Consider the following 19,242-nt stretch of genomic DNA (forward strand, 5'->3'; position numbering starts at 1 on the left):
AACATAATCCCATGAAAATATAGGGACCGGAAGAGAAATCAATAATGTCTCTACGTTATCCTGATGATAATACCTTTCTCCATCAAAAAAGACATATCATTGCTTAATGAATAGAGACACCTGTGTCTATTTTTTTTTATAAAATAAAAAAAATCCCGATATTTCACTAAAAATTGCAGGAAAGTGTTTCACTTCTATTGACGTTCACTTTAAACACAATGGATGTGTACTTTTATTGTCGGTGACCCTTTTGTTCCTTATCTGTCCTGGGAATTATTGCACATTTTCCTCTGAGCTCCTGACTATTATCATCTATCCTTTATTAAATTACATTTTAAATGTTAGAATAAAAAAAGATATAATATGATCTGCCAGAAATTCCTCTACTTTCATCTTTCACCATTTTATCTGACCGTATATATATATCCTATTCATCGACGTGCTTTTTAGTCCTCTCTTGCCCTGCAGAAGGCATTACCAGGACGGTGTCATTTTTCTTCGACCTTCCATACATAAAAGCTGATTGTGTTACTTCAATATCCACCTGCCTGCTTTGAATATGGACTTGTAGTGTGATGCATGGAGTCATTTAAGCTACTCTACTCATGCCACTTGTCATTCTGCATGTCTTTTAGATTTCAGGCTTCAGTAACCTCAAGGACTGTACTATGTAATAAGTATAGTCTTGTAAGGCAGTAAATATATGCTGCCTTTATCATAAAATAATAATGACCACAATATTCAAGTATATGCAATCTGCATAGAGTTAACACTATGCTGTGTGTAAGTAACATTAACAAATTATTAAATTAAAATATTTTAACCTTGAAAATGTTTAACTCAGACCTTTTACTGTTGGAGCCTATAGACACAAAAGTCCTGGCCATCAATGCCAATGCGTGGGTAGCTAATGAAGCATAAACTTATTGCTCCCCATGGGTCCTACCTATCGCTGCCATAAACTGGACCATAGGGCGACAAGCTGACACAGAGGAGAGGAGGAGCGCAGGGCCAAATAATTGGAGTATCTTCATACATTGTACAATGTGTAGAGGCAGTCTCCATTCACAGCATGCAGTTGGCTGAACAACGGTTGGGTGGACTGGACTGATTTGATAACCAAACAATCCTGATGCTTTTTTAGCCAAAACGGAGTTGGCTGTTTCTTAGTGTAAAGCTGGACGTGTACTGAACAATGGGGGTTATTTAGATGTGGACGGAGCTGTGTCCTGATGTGCAAAGTACCAATTATCGGTACTTTGCGCATGTACAGGAGGACCCATTTTGAACGTGTGCAAAGGGTTCCTGTGAAACAGGATGCAGAATGGCAGCAGACTGTCAGTCTGCTGCCATTGGGGGGGGGGGGGGGGGGGGGGAGGAGCAAGGGCGTAGCTACCATAAGTGCAGGGAGTGCAGCTGCTATGGGGCCTGGAGCTGAGAAGGACCCTTCTTCCCTGTCAAAGTTACATTTATAATGCCCTCCAGTTCATTCTATACCACATTACAATGAGCAGATCCAGGGGTTATATGCATTTTTTTTTACAAATGTGTAATACATAGGGGCAGAGGCAGAACTCTGGGAGGCAACGAAGTCATCTGCCGCCGGGCTCCTGCTCTGAAGGGGGGCACTTCTCCTTCCATTCTGTGACACCATTTAATTAAGTTTATTGATAGCTGCCGTTGTCTTTTCAGTGGCTGGCTTCCTCACTGGTCCCTGCACCTTACAAATCACACCCTCTTTATTATACTGAATATACACATTTTACAAGTATCACACCCAGGATTAGAAACCACAACCTATTACACTGGAAGCAGACACCTTACTGATGAAGCTGTTTGCTCCTGTATAGGAAATATGAGAATTTTAACTATATGAAGACACTTCTCTGACAATTACACGTAACTTGATATAGTTAGTTAGAATTCTCATGCTTCCTGTACAGGAGCAAATAGCTCCATCAGTAAAGTGTCTGATGTCAGTGTAACAGGTCATGGGTTCTAATCCTGGGTATGACTGCTAAGAAATGTGTGATTTAAAATAAAAGACAATTAAATACAGTATATAATTTTTTTTCAGAGCACTCCATATACACACCCACACACACACACACACACACACACACACACACACACACACACACACACACACACACACACACACACACATACATGCATATATTTATCTTAATATAGGAGATAGGGGGGCACTAATAGTTATCTTGCCTCCGGGCGACTGTGATGAACTTACGCCACTGCATAGGGGCCCTTACAAACATTTGCCTTGGGGCTTATAATATATCTAGGTATTCCCCTGGAACTGCTCATTGTAATGTGGTATAAAATGAACTGGAGGGCATTATAATGTTACATAATATGAACTGGGGGCACTGTAATGTGGCACAATATGAAATGGAGGCATTATAGTGTGGCATAATATAAATTGAGGACACTGTACATCATAATGTGAATTGGAGTTACTGTATTGCATAATGTGTACTGGCAGCCCTACAATGTGACATCATGTAAACTAGGGCATTACTATGGTTCAGAAAAGAAACTAGGGCACTACTATGGGGAAATAACATTAATGAGGGCGCTACTATGGTTCAGAAAATGAACTAGGTCACTATTATGGGGCATAAAGTTAACCACTGGTGTGGAGAGGTTTCTCTCTAGGAGCATTGGGACAGGAGGCCCTTCAAAATGTTGCATTGGGGCACACAAAGTTCTGGCTATGCCCCTGGCGGGGATGGTGCGGCATGGCCTCCGTTTCCCAAAATGGAGACATGTCTTCATTATTTCTGGGGTGGGAAAAGCCCAAGGATCTCTGTTGTATGAAGATTTCCAGGCCTCTGCGACGTACGGCTTGTGTGGCACAATGGGTGCCGCAAGCCACCTGATGGTGTCTCAGTGATCCGACTGCGTCCTAGGGCGCAGCTCTGATCACTACTGCAGCAGGAGGTGTCTGTCTGTAATAGATGCCTCCTGCTGCATTTCCATACAGAGCTATCACTGTCACAGCAACTCTAACCACATCTGTATTAGCCCCAATAATCATTCAAACCAGTCGTTATGAAACCCAACTCAATTTTGTATTATTTCTTGAATATTATATGAAGGAAAATAATCTACTATATAAAAGTGAAAATCCGTCCTTCTGTTTTCTATACAAATCCACAGTTTACAAGCGAAGAACGTGAAATTTCACATACGAGCGTATTAAAACACTGCGGACGCAACTAAAACAATTTGAAATCCCTAGCACCCCTAGGGGGGCAGACAGCAGCACAGAGTATATCAGGAGACAGCATAACTCCGGAATTGCTGGACTCATGTACTCAAAAATTGGTACACATATGCCTTACAATCTGCCAACAAACACTATGGGAGGAAGACACACCTAGCACCCTTAGGGTAGTATTTCAGCAGACAGCATAAATCTAGAATGCCTGCAGCAATTTACAACAAACTTCATACACATATTACTTACACTCTGGGAACAAACACTATGGGGGTCTGACACCCCAAGCACCCCTAGGGGTGGGACAGCAGCACAGAGTATGTCAGCAGCCAGCAAAACTATGGAAGGCCTGGAGCAATTTACACCAAACATGATACACATCTGACTTAAAATCTTGGAACAAACTCTGTGGGGGTTAAACACTCCTATCACCCCTAGGGCTGGGGCAGCAGAACATAGTATTTCAGGAGATAGCAAAACTATGGAAGGCCTGGAGCAATTTACACCAAACTTGGTACACATCTCACTTACAATCTGGGAACAAACTCTGTGGGGGTTAGACAACCCTAGCACCCCTAAGGGGTGGCACAGAGTATTTCAGGAGACAGCATAAATCCCAAATGGGTAGACCAATTTACAACAAACTGGGTACACATATGACTTACACTAGGGGGAAAAAATGTGGGGGTCAAACACCGCTAGAACCCCTAGGGGTGGGACAGCAGCACAGAGTATGTCAGCAGACAGCATAACTGTGGAAGGCCTGGAGCAATTTACACCAAATTTGGTACACATTTGACTTACAGTCTTGAAAACACCCCTACCACCCCTAGGAGTGGGACAGCGGCACAGAGTATTTAAGGAGATAGCATAACTCCTGAATGGCTAGACCAATTTGCAACAAACTGGGTACACATATGACTTACACTCGTGAAACAAACAATGTGGGGGTCAGACACCCCTAGCACCCATAGGGGTGGGACAGCAGCACAGAGTACATCAGCAGACAGCATAACTGTAGAAGGCCTGCAGCAATTTACACCAAAGTTGGTACACATCTGACTTACAATCTGGGAACAAACTCGGTGGGGGTTATACACCCCTACCCCCCCCCCCCCCTAGGGGTGGAACAGCAGCACAGAGAATTTCAGGAAACAGCATAACTCCAAAATGCCTAGACCAATTTACAACAAACTTGCTACACATATGACTTACAAGCTGGGAACAAACACTGTGGGGGATATACACCCCTAGCCCCCCTAGAGGTGGAACAGCAGCACAGAGAATTTCAGGAGTGGGGGTAAGACACCCCAAGGGGGTGAGGCAGCAGTACAGAGTTTTTCAACAGACAGCATAACTCTGGAATGCCTGGAGCAATTTACACCAAACTTGCTACACATATGACTTACACTCTGGGAACAAACAATGTGGGGGTAAAACACCACTAGCACACTAGGGGTGGGCAAGCAGCACAGAGTATATCAGGACATGCATGATATGCCAGTGATGATAGAGCTCCATGTGACAGGGCCAGTGACATGATGTGAGGAGGGGAATGCAGGTAGCACAAACCCACACACTGAGAGTTATATAGTGAAAGTAGCACGGCCCCCCAGCAGCACATTGGGTTTTCATTTTATTGAAGTGTATAACATTTTCCATGCTTTTTTATACTATGTTATTTATACTGTGTGTTTAATATTAAAATTCTTAAAATCCCGGCCAACGCCGGGTACTCCAGCTAGTAATAAAATAAAAACAACAATGATGCTAGTAGATTGACATGCTGTTCTAAGACATTATGCTGAATGGACTATAAAGAATGATAATAACTAGATATTCGTGAATTCCACCACATATACACAGGGGCGTAGAGAGGGAGAAGGAAACGGGTACCAATTACCCAGCCCGAGCTTGTTGGAGGAACCACGGTCAGCATGTGTGTTTGTGGTTTATTAGACGCAAGACAAAACAGAGTCATGTATATGGTGCATTAAGTTTAATTTAACATATAACTTATTAGGTCAGAAAAGCATTTTATTCAACCAATAGCAAAATAATAGGTTTAAAATATAGTTGAAGAATGTGCTTAGGTTTGGAAAATATTGAAATAAAATTGAAGTGTTAAATTGTGTGTGTATGATGTCTTCTTTTATAATGTATATTGTGTATATGGTGATAAGTCAGATTTCAGAAATTATTATATTCTGGCCAATATATGAATGTGAATACTGGTTTAATTCAATCTTCACATATAGACCCAGATTTATCAAGCCTTGGAGAGTGATACATTTATACGGTGATAAAGTACCAACCAACCAGCTCCTAAATGCCATGTCACAGGCTGTGTTTGTAAAAATGACAGTTAGGAGAAGATTGACTGGTACTTTATCACCATGCAATTTATCACTCTCTAAGGCTTGATAAATCTGGGCCATAGCGTAATTATAATAAAAAAGCTGGTACTTCTCAGAGAGTTTGTATTTATATGAAGATCAATGAAGCTATGCTTATTATTCACATTCACCCTTTGTGTGTGATTTCTTACTTCAGTGGTCCCTAGGCTAGTGGCATACCTCCCAACCGCCCAATTTTGGCAGGCCAGTCCTGGTTTTTGGGCACTGTCCCAGCCAATGGCTGCTGAGTCCTGTGGTGAGGGTGCGGGTGGGGTAGGTTGGAAGGCCCATTCTCACCCGCTGCTCTGCTTAGCAGAGCAAGCTCTGAATACTGTATATGCTATGCTCATGTGTGCGGTGTCTACCGTGAGGTCATGCCCTCTTTTTGGATAAAAAAGTCCTGATTGCATTTTCATAGTCTTAGTGGTATCATAGGCAGCATATAAGCAGCAGGTGCACTTTAAATGTTTCATTATATGTAAACCTCTGTGCCAAAGGTATATAGACAGGCATCAGCTCTACATGACATGAAATATAATATAGATTGATTTTCTCACTATGCTGTTTATTTCTGAGGGAATGATGTATGAGGACGCACCATGATTTTTTTTTTTCATATAGTGCCAAAAATCATGTAAATGCATCAATGCTCGGCTGAGCAGGATGGGGAGCAGCCTGCTGCATGAAATAAGATCTAGATTGATTTTTTCCTACTTTCTAATCCCTCTCATAGTTCTATTTTTAAGATTGGCTGGTAGCTTTGCATTGCAGCTGTTGTCCTGCTTTAATGTAAATGTTTTCTTCCTTATAACACAAACTATTTGTTTTTGTAATACATTTTATAGAAAGCTGAAATGTCTGTCTTTTGACAGAATTGCTTTATTTACACATAAATTAATTTATTGGCTTGGACACCTTTGCCCCATGTACAGTATGTTGCTAGACATTGGAATGCCTGTTACCTTCTGGGTCCTGGCAGAGGCGGATTTAGGAGTCACGCCACCACTAGGCAGTAGGCACAACACAATTGTCGCCCCCCCCCACCCCCCCTCCCAAAAAATGTGTTGCCTCCTTTAACAATAATAATAATAATAATAATATGTATTTTGGAGGAATTGCACCCTCTCAGTGACTCTGTGCAGCACATGGACTTGCACAAGAACAGACATGCTAAGAATTGAATGAATTGAAAATCCAGGTGCAATGTTGCCAATGCATATGTCCCAGCCTAGATGCCCCCAGCTACCCCAGCCCATGCATCCTGACACAGTGTCATGTCATGCAGCCTGCACTCGAGTCCTAGTGGTCAGCAGCCTGATCCGCACACAAAGGGAAGTCTTTAGCTCTCACATGGGTCCCAGGGAGAAAGTCTCCGTGCAGTGGTGGCAGAAGCCTCTCGGGGGGCTGTGCATGCTCCCTTCATGCAGCACATGGAGGGCAGGACGGTTCTGGTCCCCAACAATCGGCACCATTCAATGGAGTGAGTGGAATGTTTGTGTAGTCCTGAGTCCTAGTGCCTGATGCCTCTCTGTTACCAGATGAACGTCACCCACCCTCCCACGCCTCCCCCTCCCTACAGACACCAATGAGGTAGGGGACAGCACCATTCTCACCCTCACCATCTGCTACGTCTCTCTGCAGCGGTAATTTAAAAAAAATCTGCTCCGATGGGGGGCACCTGCCGTGCTGCCCCCAGCAAATGGCACCACTAGGCATGAGCCTAGTGGGAACTTCACTGCTGGGTCCTGGGATGACTTGGTAGCATCTTCTTCTGTTGAATGAGCGTAACTTAAATAGTAAAAATAGTCAAAGGAAAATACTACAGTTGTATTAGAAACAGAGAGTCTGATTCTGAAGTGTATTAGCATTAAGTAATTCCTGAGACTTTATGCTAATGCCAGTATCAGCTCTTCCCCTAGTGTACAGCCGTGTGTCTGAATGTGCAACCATCGGTCGCACCATCAGAACTTGCACCAACCCATACTTGCCCTCGTAGTATTTCCTCCAATGTGAGCAATTAAGCATCTGAGGAATTGATGAATGAAGCAGTGAAAAGAGTGGAGAAGTGAGCCAGTGCAGAAGTTGCCCATGGCAACCAATCAGCTGATATGTATAATTTTATAGAATTCTCTTGATAAATGTTACTTCAAAGATGATAGGTGTCCATGGGCAACTTCTCCATTGGCCCATTTCTCCACTGTTTTCACTGCTTCATACAACTTTCCCTGAATTGTTTAGCAACCAGTTCAGCTACACGCCTGGGACACTCCCATAGGAAGGTGCATCTCTGTCTCTGAATAGCCGCTTCCCAGTCACCGCCCAGCCTAGATCACCTAATACATTTCAAATGCAATTCTAAGATCCTGCATCTTATTTGCAACTGTACCTCTGTGCTTACACACTCAGGGATACGGGTGTCTAGAAGTGGAAATATTGCCCATAGCAACCAATCAGATTCTAGCTATTATCTTTTAGAAGGTGCTAGATAAATAAGTACAATCTGATTGGTTGCTATGGGCAACATCTCCACTTCTAAAAACTTTTACTTTAGTAAATATACCCCTCAGAATCAGGTCCAGTGCTGGTTGCAAAATAAAGGCAGAGGGGCAGGGTTTCAGCAGAGCAATCTATTTGTCAGACATTTGCTTCACTCTTCAAAGGAATTCTATTTAGCACAATACTTGTACTGTAAATTAGAATTTAGCAGTGGTCAAGCCAGGGGCGTTTTAAGAGAGGAGGAGGCCCGTGTTCAGCCTCCTCCGTTCGGGCCCCCTCCTATCTGCCCGGAGCGCTGTAAAGTCTGAGCCCTAGAGGGCTCAGACTCTACTGCGCATGCGCAGATCTCCGGGAAAATGGCGTGGCAGCCATTTTCCCTGAGATTTCTCTACTGCGCATGCGCAGAACTCCTTGAAAATGGCCGCTGAGCCATTTTCACTGTGTTCTAACAGCGCTGCGGATGCCGGCGCTGGACTTCGGAGGGGTGAGTATTTTAAAAATGGGTGCAGTGTGTGCGGTGGGGGCCCCCTCTGGACTCAGGGGCCCGTGTGCACCGCACACACTGCACCCATTATAGAAACGCCAGTGGGTCAAGCCTATGAATAGACCCTATGATGACTGCTCTTTCAGGCAGTCTACTCCAAATGGAATCTTCTTTAAAGGGTACCAAGAATTTCCGCGTACAATGATGAATTACTGTTCCTTTTGGGTTCAGGAATTAAACCCTCATACCAACAAAGCACCCAAGAAAGAAGGTCATTTGCCACTCATTAGATATTGTTAAAGTATTTATAAATTATTTACAGTAAAAAAGTGCTTCCATAGCACTCTTTAGAGATGCACTATTTTTTAACCCACTTAGGACAAATGACATCAGCTTCCTGCCTTTACCCTACAATAGGGAGCAAGCTCACGACAGTAGCATCCACAGTGGTGGCCTGAATACAGCACCTTCACCCTACGCGTTTTGTTTCTAGCTAGACCTCATCAGGGGTACATCAGAACGATAGATGGGAAAACAGATGAACAATGGGGGTAATTTTGAGTTGATCGCAGCAGGAACTTTGTTAGCAGTTGGGCAAAACCATGTGCACTGCAGGGGAGGCAGATTTAACATGTGCAGAGAGAGATAGATTTGGGTGTGGTGAGTTCAATCTGCAATCTAAATTGCAGTGTAAAAATAAAGCAGCCAGTATTTACCCTGCACAGAAACAAAATAACCCACCCAAATCTAACTCTCTCTGCAAATGTTATATCTGCCCCCCCTGCAGTGCACATGGTTTTGCTCAACTGCTAAAAAATGTCCTGCTGTGATCAACTTGGAATTACCCCCCATGTGTCTTACTGCTATTTAATTGAAGAACCGCCGGGTGAAGAATGGAGAATTTCTTAATGATATCAAACGCAGCTTTTCAGCACATAGGTGTTGTGTTTGCTCTTCTCAGTCTGCAGTATAACACTCCTGTGCATGTGCAGTCTGCTGACCACGCATGTGTGGTGGCCATTGCTGGCGTGGACTCTGGTGGAACCCTCTCCTAGTAGTTTTGGCGAAGAGGAACCCATAGGCTGATTTTAGCTGTGGGGGCCAAATTCCAGAATGCTTTGCATCCTGGAGCTTGGAAAATCTGACAGCTTTGCAACCCCAGAGAAACCTATGGGGTTTGCGGCTACTGTCTCCAATACCTGCTGCGATCCTGCCTTCATACAGAACATTGGGGTAATACTTAATATTTGTGAGTATCCCCCCAAAACTGGTGTTTTCAGGGAGTATGCAGAAAATATTTCATAATAAATAAAGTAATAAAGTACCCTATGCCTTCCCTTTCCTTTTGACCTGTCGAACGAGCACATGTCGACCTAGAAACCCTGTCGACCTTTCAACCCTGTCGACCTAGTGACTGTCGACCTATAGTGGTCAACCTAAACATTGTCGACCTAGACAGTGTCGATCTTCAGACTGGACCCCATTTGATTTATTGGGTATTCTTTAATTTTACACCTTAAATCAGGCATGTCCAAACTGCGTCTTGTCCTTAGATGAATCTTTCAACACATAAGGGTTTACAAACATTCTAGTACTCTCAGTGAACCTTTCTCTACAGAACAGCAAGTATATTAATAATAGATAATTATAAACATGAAAATAGCAGTCAGCTTCTCAGAACACAAATAGCCATCTATTGCAAATTCTGAGGCCCAAATGTATTAAGCTTTAACAAGAGATAAAGTGGAGATGGATAAAGAGTGATAAATGACCAGCCAATCAGCTTCCTAACTGCCATGTCACATGCTGTGTTTGAAACAGGACAATAAGAAGCTGATTGGCTGGTCATTTATCACTCTCTATCCATCTCCACTTTATGTCTTGGCCTGCTGATCAATGTTTAATTGTGTCTGTATCAATATAGTAAACATATATTGCAGAAAAAGTTTTCAGGTTATTATCTCATGTGATCTCACCTATCAGCATAATAGATAACTGTAATATAATTATGCTAAAATCACTTAGATGAAATCATGAATATCATCAGTGGACAATGGGGGGCAATTCAACTCTCAGCGACGTGCGGTGGACTGGGAATTAGGGTACCCCATCATTGCACTATTTCCTGACCATCTCTATAGGGTGCGAGGGAAAATGTGCAATGTTGGTGGCCTCAGGCTGCTCTAATCTAAATTGCCCCCTTTTCCAGTCATTGCTACAACTTCAGGCATGCACTTAAGCTGCCCATACACTTTACCAGCTTTCTTCCAACCTTACAACTTGTTGGTTGGTTTGAATGAGAATCTGGTAATGTATATGAGCAAATTACAATCAGGAATTTGCTCCTAAACCCTGGGAAATGGACGAAACTGTCCCACCGGTAGGTACTAATTCCCAGGGCCCAGCCTCTATGGGAAAGGGTGCTTTCCTGTGCAGCATCGCATATAAAGTTTTATATGTATATACGTTTGTTTTTTATGAGAGTGGGGGGGCATGGCCATGCTCCAATTATGCCACACATTACGTACGGTGCCCGGGCACAGCAAACCTCTCTACGGCCCTGGTTCAGACACGTTGCTTAAATTAGTTTGATTTAAACATCTTATCTCAATGACAGTCAGTTTTCTGGCATTTGGGAGCAAATTGCTGATTGTCATTTGCTCCCATACATACCAGCTTCTCATCCCAACCAACCAACTAGTTGGATGAAAGTTGGTCTAGTGTATGGGCAGCTTTAAGCTGGGTGATTTCATGCCTGCTTTATTATTTAGTCTACAGTTGCTAGAACAGCATACTTGAAGTTAGTGTAGTCTGTTTTATATGTTATGAATTCGTAATTATTATATGTGTCCACAGTACAGAACTAGAGTTCCGTTTGATCTTATTTGCTGTTTTATGTCAATGTTCCTTACTTCTGTATTATTATTCTTATTGCAGATTTACCAGCACTCTTTTACTGCACAGTATGCCCTATGTAACCTCATCACAAGGTAAGATTTATATGTTCACTTTAAATAAAGTGATAATTTCAGATTTATGGGGGAGTTAGTTGGTAGAGCAAGGTTTTGTTGTTCAGCATAGTACAGGATTGGAGAATAGCATTGTGATGTCCTTGTGTGACATGGCTACTTTATATCATCCCCATATTGGTTTATACGATTTTTGGACTTGGAATGCCCATGGGTAAAAAAAACCCTCCAGTATGTAATAGGTCGGGCTCCAGTATGTAATAGGTGGGGCTCCAGCATGTAATAGGTTGGGCTCCAGCATGTAATAGGTGGGGCTCCAGCATGTAATAGGTGGGGCTCCAGTATGTAATAGGTTGGGCTCCAGCATGTAATAGGTGGGGCTCCAGTATGTAATAGGTGGGGCTCCAGCATGTAATAGGTCAGGCTCCGGTATGTAATAGGTGGGGCTCCAGCATGTAATAGGTGGGGCTCCAGCATGTAATAGGTCAGGTTCCAGTATGTAATACTGTAGGTCGGGCTCCAGTATGTAATAGGTGGGGTTCCAGGATGTAATAGGTCGGGTTCCAGTATGTAATAGGTGGGGTTCCAGTATATAATAGGTTGGGCTCTAGCATGTAAATAGGTCAGGCTCCAGTTATGTAATAGGTGGGGCTCCAGGATGTAATAGGCCGGATTCCAGTATGTAATACTGTAGGTCGGGCTCCAGTATGTAATAGGTGGGGTTCCAGTATATAATAGGTTGGGCTCTAGCATGTAATAGGTGGGGCTCCAGTATGTAATAGGTGGTGCTCCAGTATGTAATAGGTCGGGTTCCAGTATGTAATACTGTAGGTCGGGCTCCAGTATGTAATAGGTGGGGTTCCAGGATGTAATAGGTCGGGTTCCAGTATGTAATAGGTGGGGTTCCAGTATATAATAGGTTGGGCTCTAGCGTGTAATAGGTCAGGCTTCAGTTATGTAATAGGTGGCGCTCCAGGATGTAATAGGCCGGGTTCCAGTCTGTAATACTGTAGGTCGGGCTCCAGTATGTAATAGGTGGGGTTCCAGTATATAATAGGTTGGGCTCTAGCATGTAATAGGTGGGGCTCCAGTATGTAATAGGTGGTGCTCCAGTATGTAATAGGTCGGGTTCCAGTATGTAATACTGTAGGTCGGGCTCCAGTATGTAATAGGTGGCGTTCCAGTATGTAATAGGTCGGGCTCCAGTATGTAATAGGTTGGGCTCCAGTATGTAATAGGTTGGGCTCTAGCATGTAATAGGTGGGGCTCCAGTATGTAATAGGTGGGGCTCCAGTATGTAATAGGTGGTGCTCCAGTATGTAATAGGTGGGGCTCCAGCATGTAATAGGTGGGGCTCCAGCATGTAATAGGTGGGGCTCCGGTATGTAATAGGTTGGGCTCCAGCATGTAATAGGTGGGGCTCCAGCATGTAATAGGTGGGGTTCCAGTATGTAATAGGTGGGGCTCCAGCATGTAATAGGTCAGGCTCCAGTATGTAATAGGTGGGGTTCCAGTATGTAATACTGTAGGTCGGGCTCCAGTATGTAATAGGTGGGGTTCCAGTATATAATAGGTTGGGCTCTAGCATGTAATAGGTGGGGCTCCAGTATGTAATAGGTGGTGCTCCAGTATGTAATAGGTCGGGTTCCAGTATGTAATACTGTAGGTCGGGCTCCAGTATGTAATAGGTGGCGTTCCAGTATGTAATAGGTCGGGCTCCAGTATGTAATAGGTTGGGCTCCAGTATATAATAGGTTGGGCTCTAGCATGTAATAGGTCGGGCTCCAGTATGTAATAGGTGGGGCTCCAGCATGTAATAGGTCGGGCTCCAGTATGTAATAGGTTGGGCTCCAGTATATAATAGGTTGGGCTCTAGCATGTAATAGGTGGGGCTCCAGTATGTAATAGGTGTGGCTCCAGTATATAATAGGTCAGGCTCTAGCATGTAATAGGTGGGGCTTCAGTATGTAATAGGTAGTGCTCCAGTATGTAATAGGTCGGGTTCCAGTATGTAATACTGTAGGTCGGGCTCCAGTATGTAATAGGTGGCGTTCCAGTATGTAATAGGTCGGGCTCCAGTATGTAATAGTTTGGGCTCCAGTATGTAATAGGTTGGGCTCCAGTATGTAATAGGTTGGGCTCTAGCATGTAATAGGTGGGGCTCCAGTATGTAATAGGTGGGGCTCCAGTATGTAATAGGTGGGGCTCCAGTATGTAATAGGTGGGGCTCCAGCATGTAATAGGTGGGGATCCAGCATGTAATAGGTGGGGATCCAGCATGTAATAGGTGGGGCTCCAGTATATAATAGGTTGGGCTCCAGCATGTAATAGGTGGGGCTCCAGCATGTAATAGGTGGGGCTCCAGTATGTAATAGGTGGGGCTCCAGCATGTAATAGGTCAGGCTCCAGTATGTAATAGGTGGGGCTCCAGCATGTAATAGGTCGGGTTCCAGTATGTAATACTGTAGGTCGGGCTCCAGCATGTAATAGGTGGGGTTCCAGTATATAATAGGTTGGGCTCTAGCATGTAATAGGTGGGGCTCCAGTATGTAATAGGTAGGGCTCCAGCATGTAATAGGTCGGGTTCCAGTATGTAATACTGTAGGTCGGGCTCCAGTATGTAATAGGTGGGGTTCCAGGATGTAATAGGTCGGGTTCCAGTATGTAATACTGTAGGTCGGGCTTCAGTATGTAATAGGTGGGGTTTCAGTATATAATAGGTTGGGCTCTAGCATGTAATAGGTGGGGCTCCAGTATGTAATAGGTGGGGTTCCAGTATATAATAGGTTGGGCTCTAGCATGTAATAGGTGGGGCTCCAGTATGTAATAGGTGGTGCTCCAGTATTTAATAGGTCGGGTTCCAGTATGTAATACTGTAGGTCGGGCTCCAGTATGTAATAGCTGGCGTTCCAGTATGTAATAGGTCGGGGTCCAGCATGTAATAGGTGGGGCTCCAGTATGTAATAGGTTGGGCTCCAGTATATAATAGGTTGGGCTCTAACATGTAATAGGTGGGGCTCCAGTATGTAATAGGTGGGGCTCCAGTATGTAATAGGTGGGGCCCTGTACACCCATGTCCCAAAGTAAACATTATAATTCCAAACGTATACGGAAAATGTGTTCCACAAAAATAAACTTATAAGAAGTATCCACAAATGGATTATGGGCTGGATGTATCAAGCAATGAAAAGAGTGGCGAAGTGGACCAGTGGAGAAGTTGCCCATACAAACCAGTCAGCTTTGATGATTTATCAAATACATTCTATAAAATGAGAGGTAGATGCTGACTGGATACTCTCAGCAACTCCCCCGTTGGTAGACTTCTCCACTCTTTTCACTGCTTGATACATCAACTTTGATACATCCATAAAATATGTTTAACTCTTTAGAATAATGTTTTATCTATTTATGTTAATAGGATGGGGGTTGGAGTCTGACCCATTTACTAAGATCAATGTGGTGGTGCTTATAAGTCAATGGTTGGCATTCTTATAGATGGGGGAGGGGGTTCTGAATGTGTGATGTACCTGGTTTTTGCTACCTATACAGTCATTGTACAGATACAGTGTGTGATTGCAGAGATAGTTTAGAGTTAATGATTTTAATGTTTAGTTTCATTTTAATTCAGCTGTTTGCTCCCCTATTAAACATAAAAAGCCCGGTGGGTTAATGATAAGGAGCTGTTGCAAGTTATTAGACGGTATCAGAAAGGTGATGAAAAGTATGGGCGTTCCTGCGGTGAATGGGAGATGGCATGCAATCAGGGCCGGTTCTGCTTCTTCCAGCGCCCCGGGCGGGCAAAGGGGGCGTGGCTTCGTACAGGGGGCGTGGTCATTTACGCCCCCTGTACAGTAGTGAAATGATGTGCGGTGCGCGATGACGTCATCGCGCACCGCACAGCAAAGGTCCTTTCCACGAAGGGAAACTAGACGCTCGCGTCTAGTTTCCCTTCGTGGAGAGGACCTTTGCTGTGCGGTGCGCGATGACGTCATCGCGCACCGCACAGTAAAGGTCCTCTCCATGAAGGGAAACTAGACGCTACGCTTCTAGTTCCCTTCACAGCGGGGGGCAGCGGGGGACAGCGGCACAGAGCGACCAACGGGGGGCACAGCAGCAGCGGGTCTTGCCATGGTGCGGCGCCCTCCGGATGGCGCTGGCGCCCTCCGGAAGGCGGATCCCCGGGCAAAAGTCCTGTTTGCCCGTGGCAAGATCCGCTACTGCATGCAATAATGGGGCGTTCATTATGGGAGTGTCAATGCAATCAGCTGCATTCACTGCTGCACAGAAACAGGCATAGGAGGCCATGGTCAGACGGAAAAACTACGTCTGCCATAGGACTGGTGCAATTTTCAATGGTGTAATCGATGGTGGCGTATAAGGATGCAGTGATCAGTATTACAGTGTGCATGGACGCTATAAGAGGGCGTCTCAGTCCTTTCACATTCAGCCGCATAGATGTAAACAAGGGAAGGACTTTCCTTTGCCACAAACGTGCAGGTGGGGACCGCCAAGAGGCGCTACTTCGTGGACTGTTGTGTGCGACTCAGAATTAGGTCCTCTATGTTCACACAAAGGGATCTGCTGTCTAATTTCATTTAGCAGCTTATTTTGGTATTCGTGGACAATACTGTAGCATACCTGGGTCAGGGACGAGACAATTGAGGCCAGTTCTAAAGGTCTGACTCCTGGAATATCATTCAGTTTGGCTACACAAGTGAGCGGACAAATCAGACATGATTTAACAAGTCTCCAGGTCACTATCGGCTCCAGTGCAGCCTGTTGGTGTCATAGGCAAATGCAGGGGGGTTCCAGTTGCCCAGAACCCCCTCCCCTCCCTTCCCCTCAGCCTGGCCAATGACCACTACATGCAGTATAAAGGGCGGCATGGTGCTGCTGCACATGCCCAGTGACAGCAGATTCTCCTGGCAAGTCTGCTGTGTGTGTGTTTGTGGATCTGAGTGCTCAATCATCTTGCCAGAGATGTACTTAGCCTTGGATGGAGATAAAATAGACGGTGATAAAGTACTAGCCAATCAGCTCCTAACTACCATGTTATAGGCTAGGTTTGACAGTTAGGAGCTGATTGGCTGTTACTTAAAATCTGGGCCTGCATATGTGTATTACATAAACTGCACTTTGCGGCAGACTATAGCTACTTTTATGCATCCTTCATGGGCTGGCGACAATGGGTGTGGTTTATAGGGTCGACCACACTTAGGTCGGCAGTATCTAGGTCGACCACTATTGGTCGACAGTGACTAATTCAACACCCAAAATAGGTTGACACAAGCATTAAGTCGACATGAGCATGACAAAAGGTCGACATGAGGTTTTTTTTTTTTTTTTTGGTGTCATTTTCTTCGTAGAGTGACCGGGAACCCCAATTAGTGCACCGTGACGCCTCGCATGGCTCGCTTCACTCGCCATGCTTCGGGCAGGTTACTGTTCCCAATTGTAGTCCACGTGGATCGTAAAGTATGAAGTTGTTCAAAAAAAATTGTGAAAAACTCATGTCGACCTTTTTAACATGTCGACCTAGAACATGTCGGCCTAGTGACCACGTCGACCTAGAAATCATGTGGACCTAATGCATGTCGACCAATAGTGGTCAACCTAATGACTGTCGACCTAAGTGTGGTCGACCTAGAGACCGGATACCGGCGACAATAGCTCTGAAATCAAACATTTGAAAATCCCCTCCAGAAATCCTGCATTTGCCACTGAGTGTGGTCAGACGGGTGTAGTACGGGTGACCGGCGGTCTCCTGACCACCGGTCACCTTACCGACGCCGGGATCCCGGCAGCATACCGACGCCGGGATCCCGGCGGGGAGGGGCGAGTGCAGCAAGCCCCTTGCGGGCTCGCTGCGCTCGCCACGCTGCGGGCTCGGTGGCGACCTGCGGTCGCCACGGGTTCTATTCCCACTCTATGGGTGTCGTGGACACCCACAAGTGGAAATAGTCCCTGTTGGTCGGCATGCCGACCATCGGGATAGTGAGCCGTCGGGCTCACGGAGGAGGTCATGTGACTGTCGGTCAGCCGACCGGCGGTCACATGACTACCACCCGGTCAGACTGGTGACCTCACACACCGGGTAATTGCACAGTTGCAGGTGGCGTAAGACTGCATTCTCTCCTAGCCCAATACTGATCCTGTCAGAGACTGCATTCCCTCCTAGCCCAATACTGATCCTGTCAGAGACTGCATTCCCTCCTAGCCCAATACTGATCCTGTCAGAGACTGCATTCCCTCCTAGCCCAATACTGATCCTGTCAGAGACTGCATTCCCTCCTAGCCCAATACTGATCCTGTCAGAGACTGCATTCCCTCCTAGCCCAATACTGATCCTGTCAGAGACTGCGTTCCCTCCTAGCCCAATACTGATCCTGTCAGAGACTGTGGCCCTCATTCCGAGTTGATCGCTCGCAAGGCGAATTTAGCAGAGTTGCTCACGTTAAGCCTACGCCTACTGGGAGTGTATCTTAGCTTCTTAAAATTGCGACCGATGTATTCGCAATATTGCGATTACAAACTACTTAGCAGTTTCAGAGTAGCTTCAGACTTACTCGGCATCTGCGATCAGTTCAGTGCTTGTCGTTCCTGGTTTGACGTCATAAACACACCCAGCGTTCGCCCAGACACTCCCCCGTTTCTCCAGCCACTCCTGCGTTTTTTCCGGAAACGGTAGCGTTTTTATCCACACGCCCCTAAAACGCCGTGTTTCCGCCCAGTAACACCCATTTCCTGTCAATCACACTACGATCGCCGGAGCGAAGAAAAAGCCGTGAGTAAAAATACTATCTTCATTGTAGAATTACTTGGCGCAGTCGCAGTGCGAATATTGCGCATGCGTACTAAGCGGAATTTCACTGCGATGCGATGAAAATTACCGAGCGAACGACTCGGAATGAGGGCCCGTGTTCCCTCCTAGCCCAATACTGATCCTGTCAGAGACTGCATTCCCTCCTAGCCCAATACTGATCCTGTCAGTATATAAATAGCATCACTATCAATCATTTGCATTGTTTTATGCTGGCACACTGTGACATCTGATTTGGCAAATAGCTGCAATACAACATTATGTGTGGGCACCATTAGGCGATAAATCCCATAATTAGTAAATTAGTGGGTTAAAATCTTATTTTCCAACTGAACAATTGTTCATTGTTTCTAGATTTCCCTTTTCCCTTGTGTATGAGGTGACAGTGACACTTGAAATAAGCACCTGGCAGGCATATAAAAGTTCTGCAGAGACAGATACTGTACTAACCAGCTCTGGTATACGCGACTGAACACATAGCTGAATAGTACATTATTAGTGTCTGCTTTTATCGTTTACTGTTCTGTGAGTAATGTTTAGTTTTCAACATTACTGCCTCCTGGGTTTACATTAACCGTTTTGAGATCTTATAATAACCAGGCATGTTCTTCTTTAATATTCTAGCAGTTATGTGATAAAAAATTGTTATCTCTGCTTTCCAAAAGTTGCTCACAATTGCCATCTACTGGTCAGCACTCACAGTGCATTTCACATATTGGAGCAGTAACAGCAGCAGTGTAGGAGACTGGAGAATAAAATAATATTTAGCAGTGTTCTATAGTATATTTTCTACATTATGTTTTACTCCGTTCTCACCAATTTCTCAAACATGAATT

General features: G+C 44.7%; 1 protein-coding gene across 3 annotated transcripts in view; it reads left to right on the top strand.

Annotated features, from left to right (window-relative positions):
- Positions 1-19,242, top strand: part of DPP6 (dipeptidyl peptidase like 6) — a 1,916,598-nt gene that overhangs the window by 1,571,230 nt on the left and 326,126 nt on the right. For all 3 annotated transcript variants that reach the window (XM_063921873.1, XM_063921871.1, XM_063921872.1), the window contains exon 6: positions 11,555-11,607. In XM_063921873.1, coding sequence (XP_063777943.1) covers positions 11,555-11,607 — 53 coding nt within the window. The remainder of the gene's footprint in view (positions 1-11,554; positions 11,608-19,242) is intronic.

The sequence above is a fragment of the Pseudophryne corroboree genome, chromosome 5, assembly GCF_028390025.1.
Source record: "Pseudophryne corroboree isolate aPseCor3 chromosome 5, aPseCor3.hap2, whole genome shotgun sequence".
Classification (NCBI taxonomy): domain Eukaryota; kingdom Metazoa; phylum Chordata; class Amphibia; order Anura; family Myobatrachidae; genus Pseudophryne; species Pseudophryne corroboree.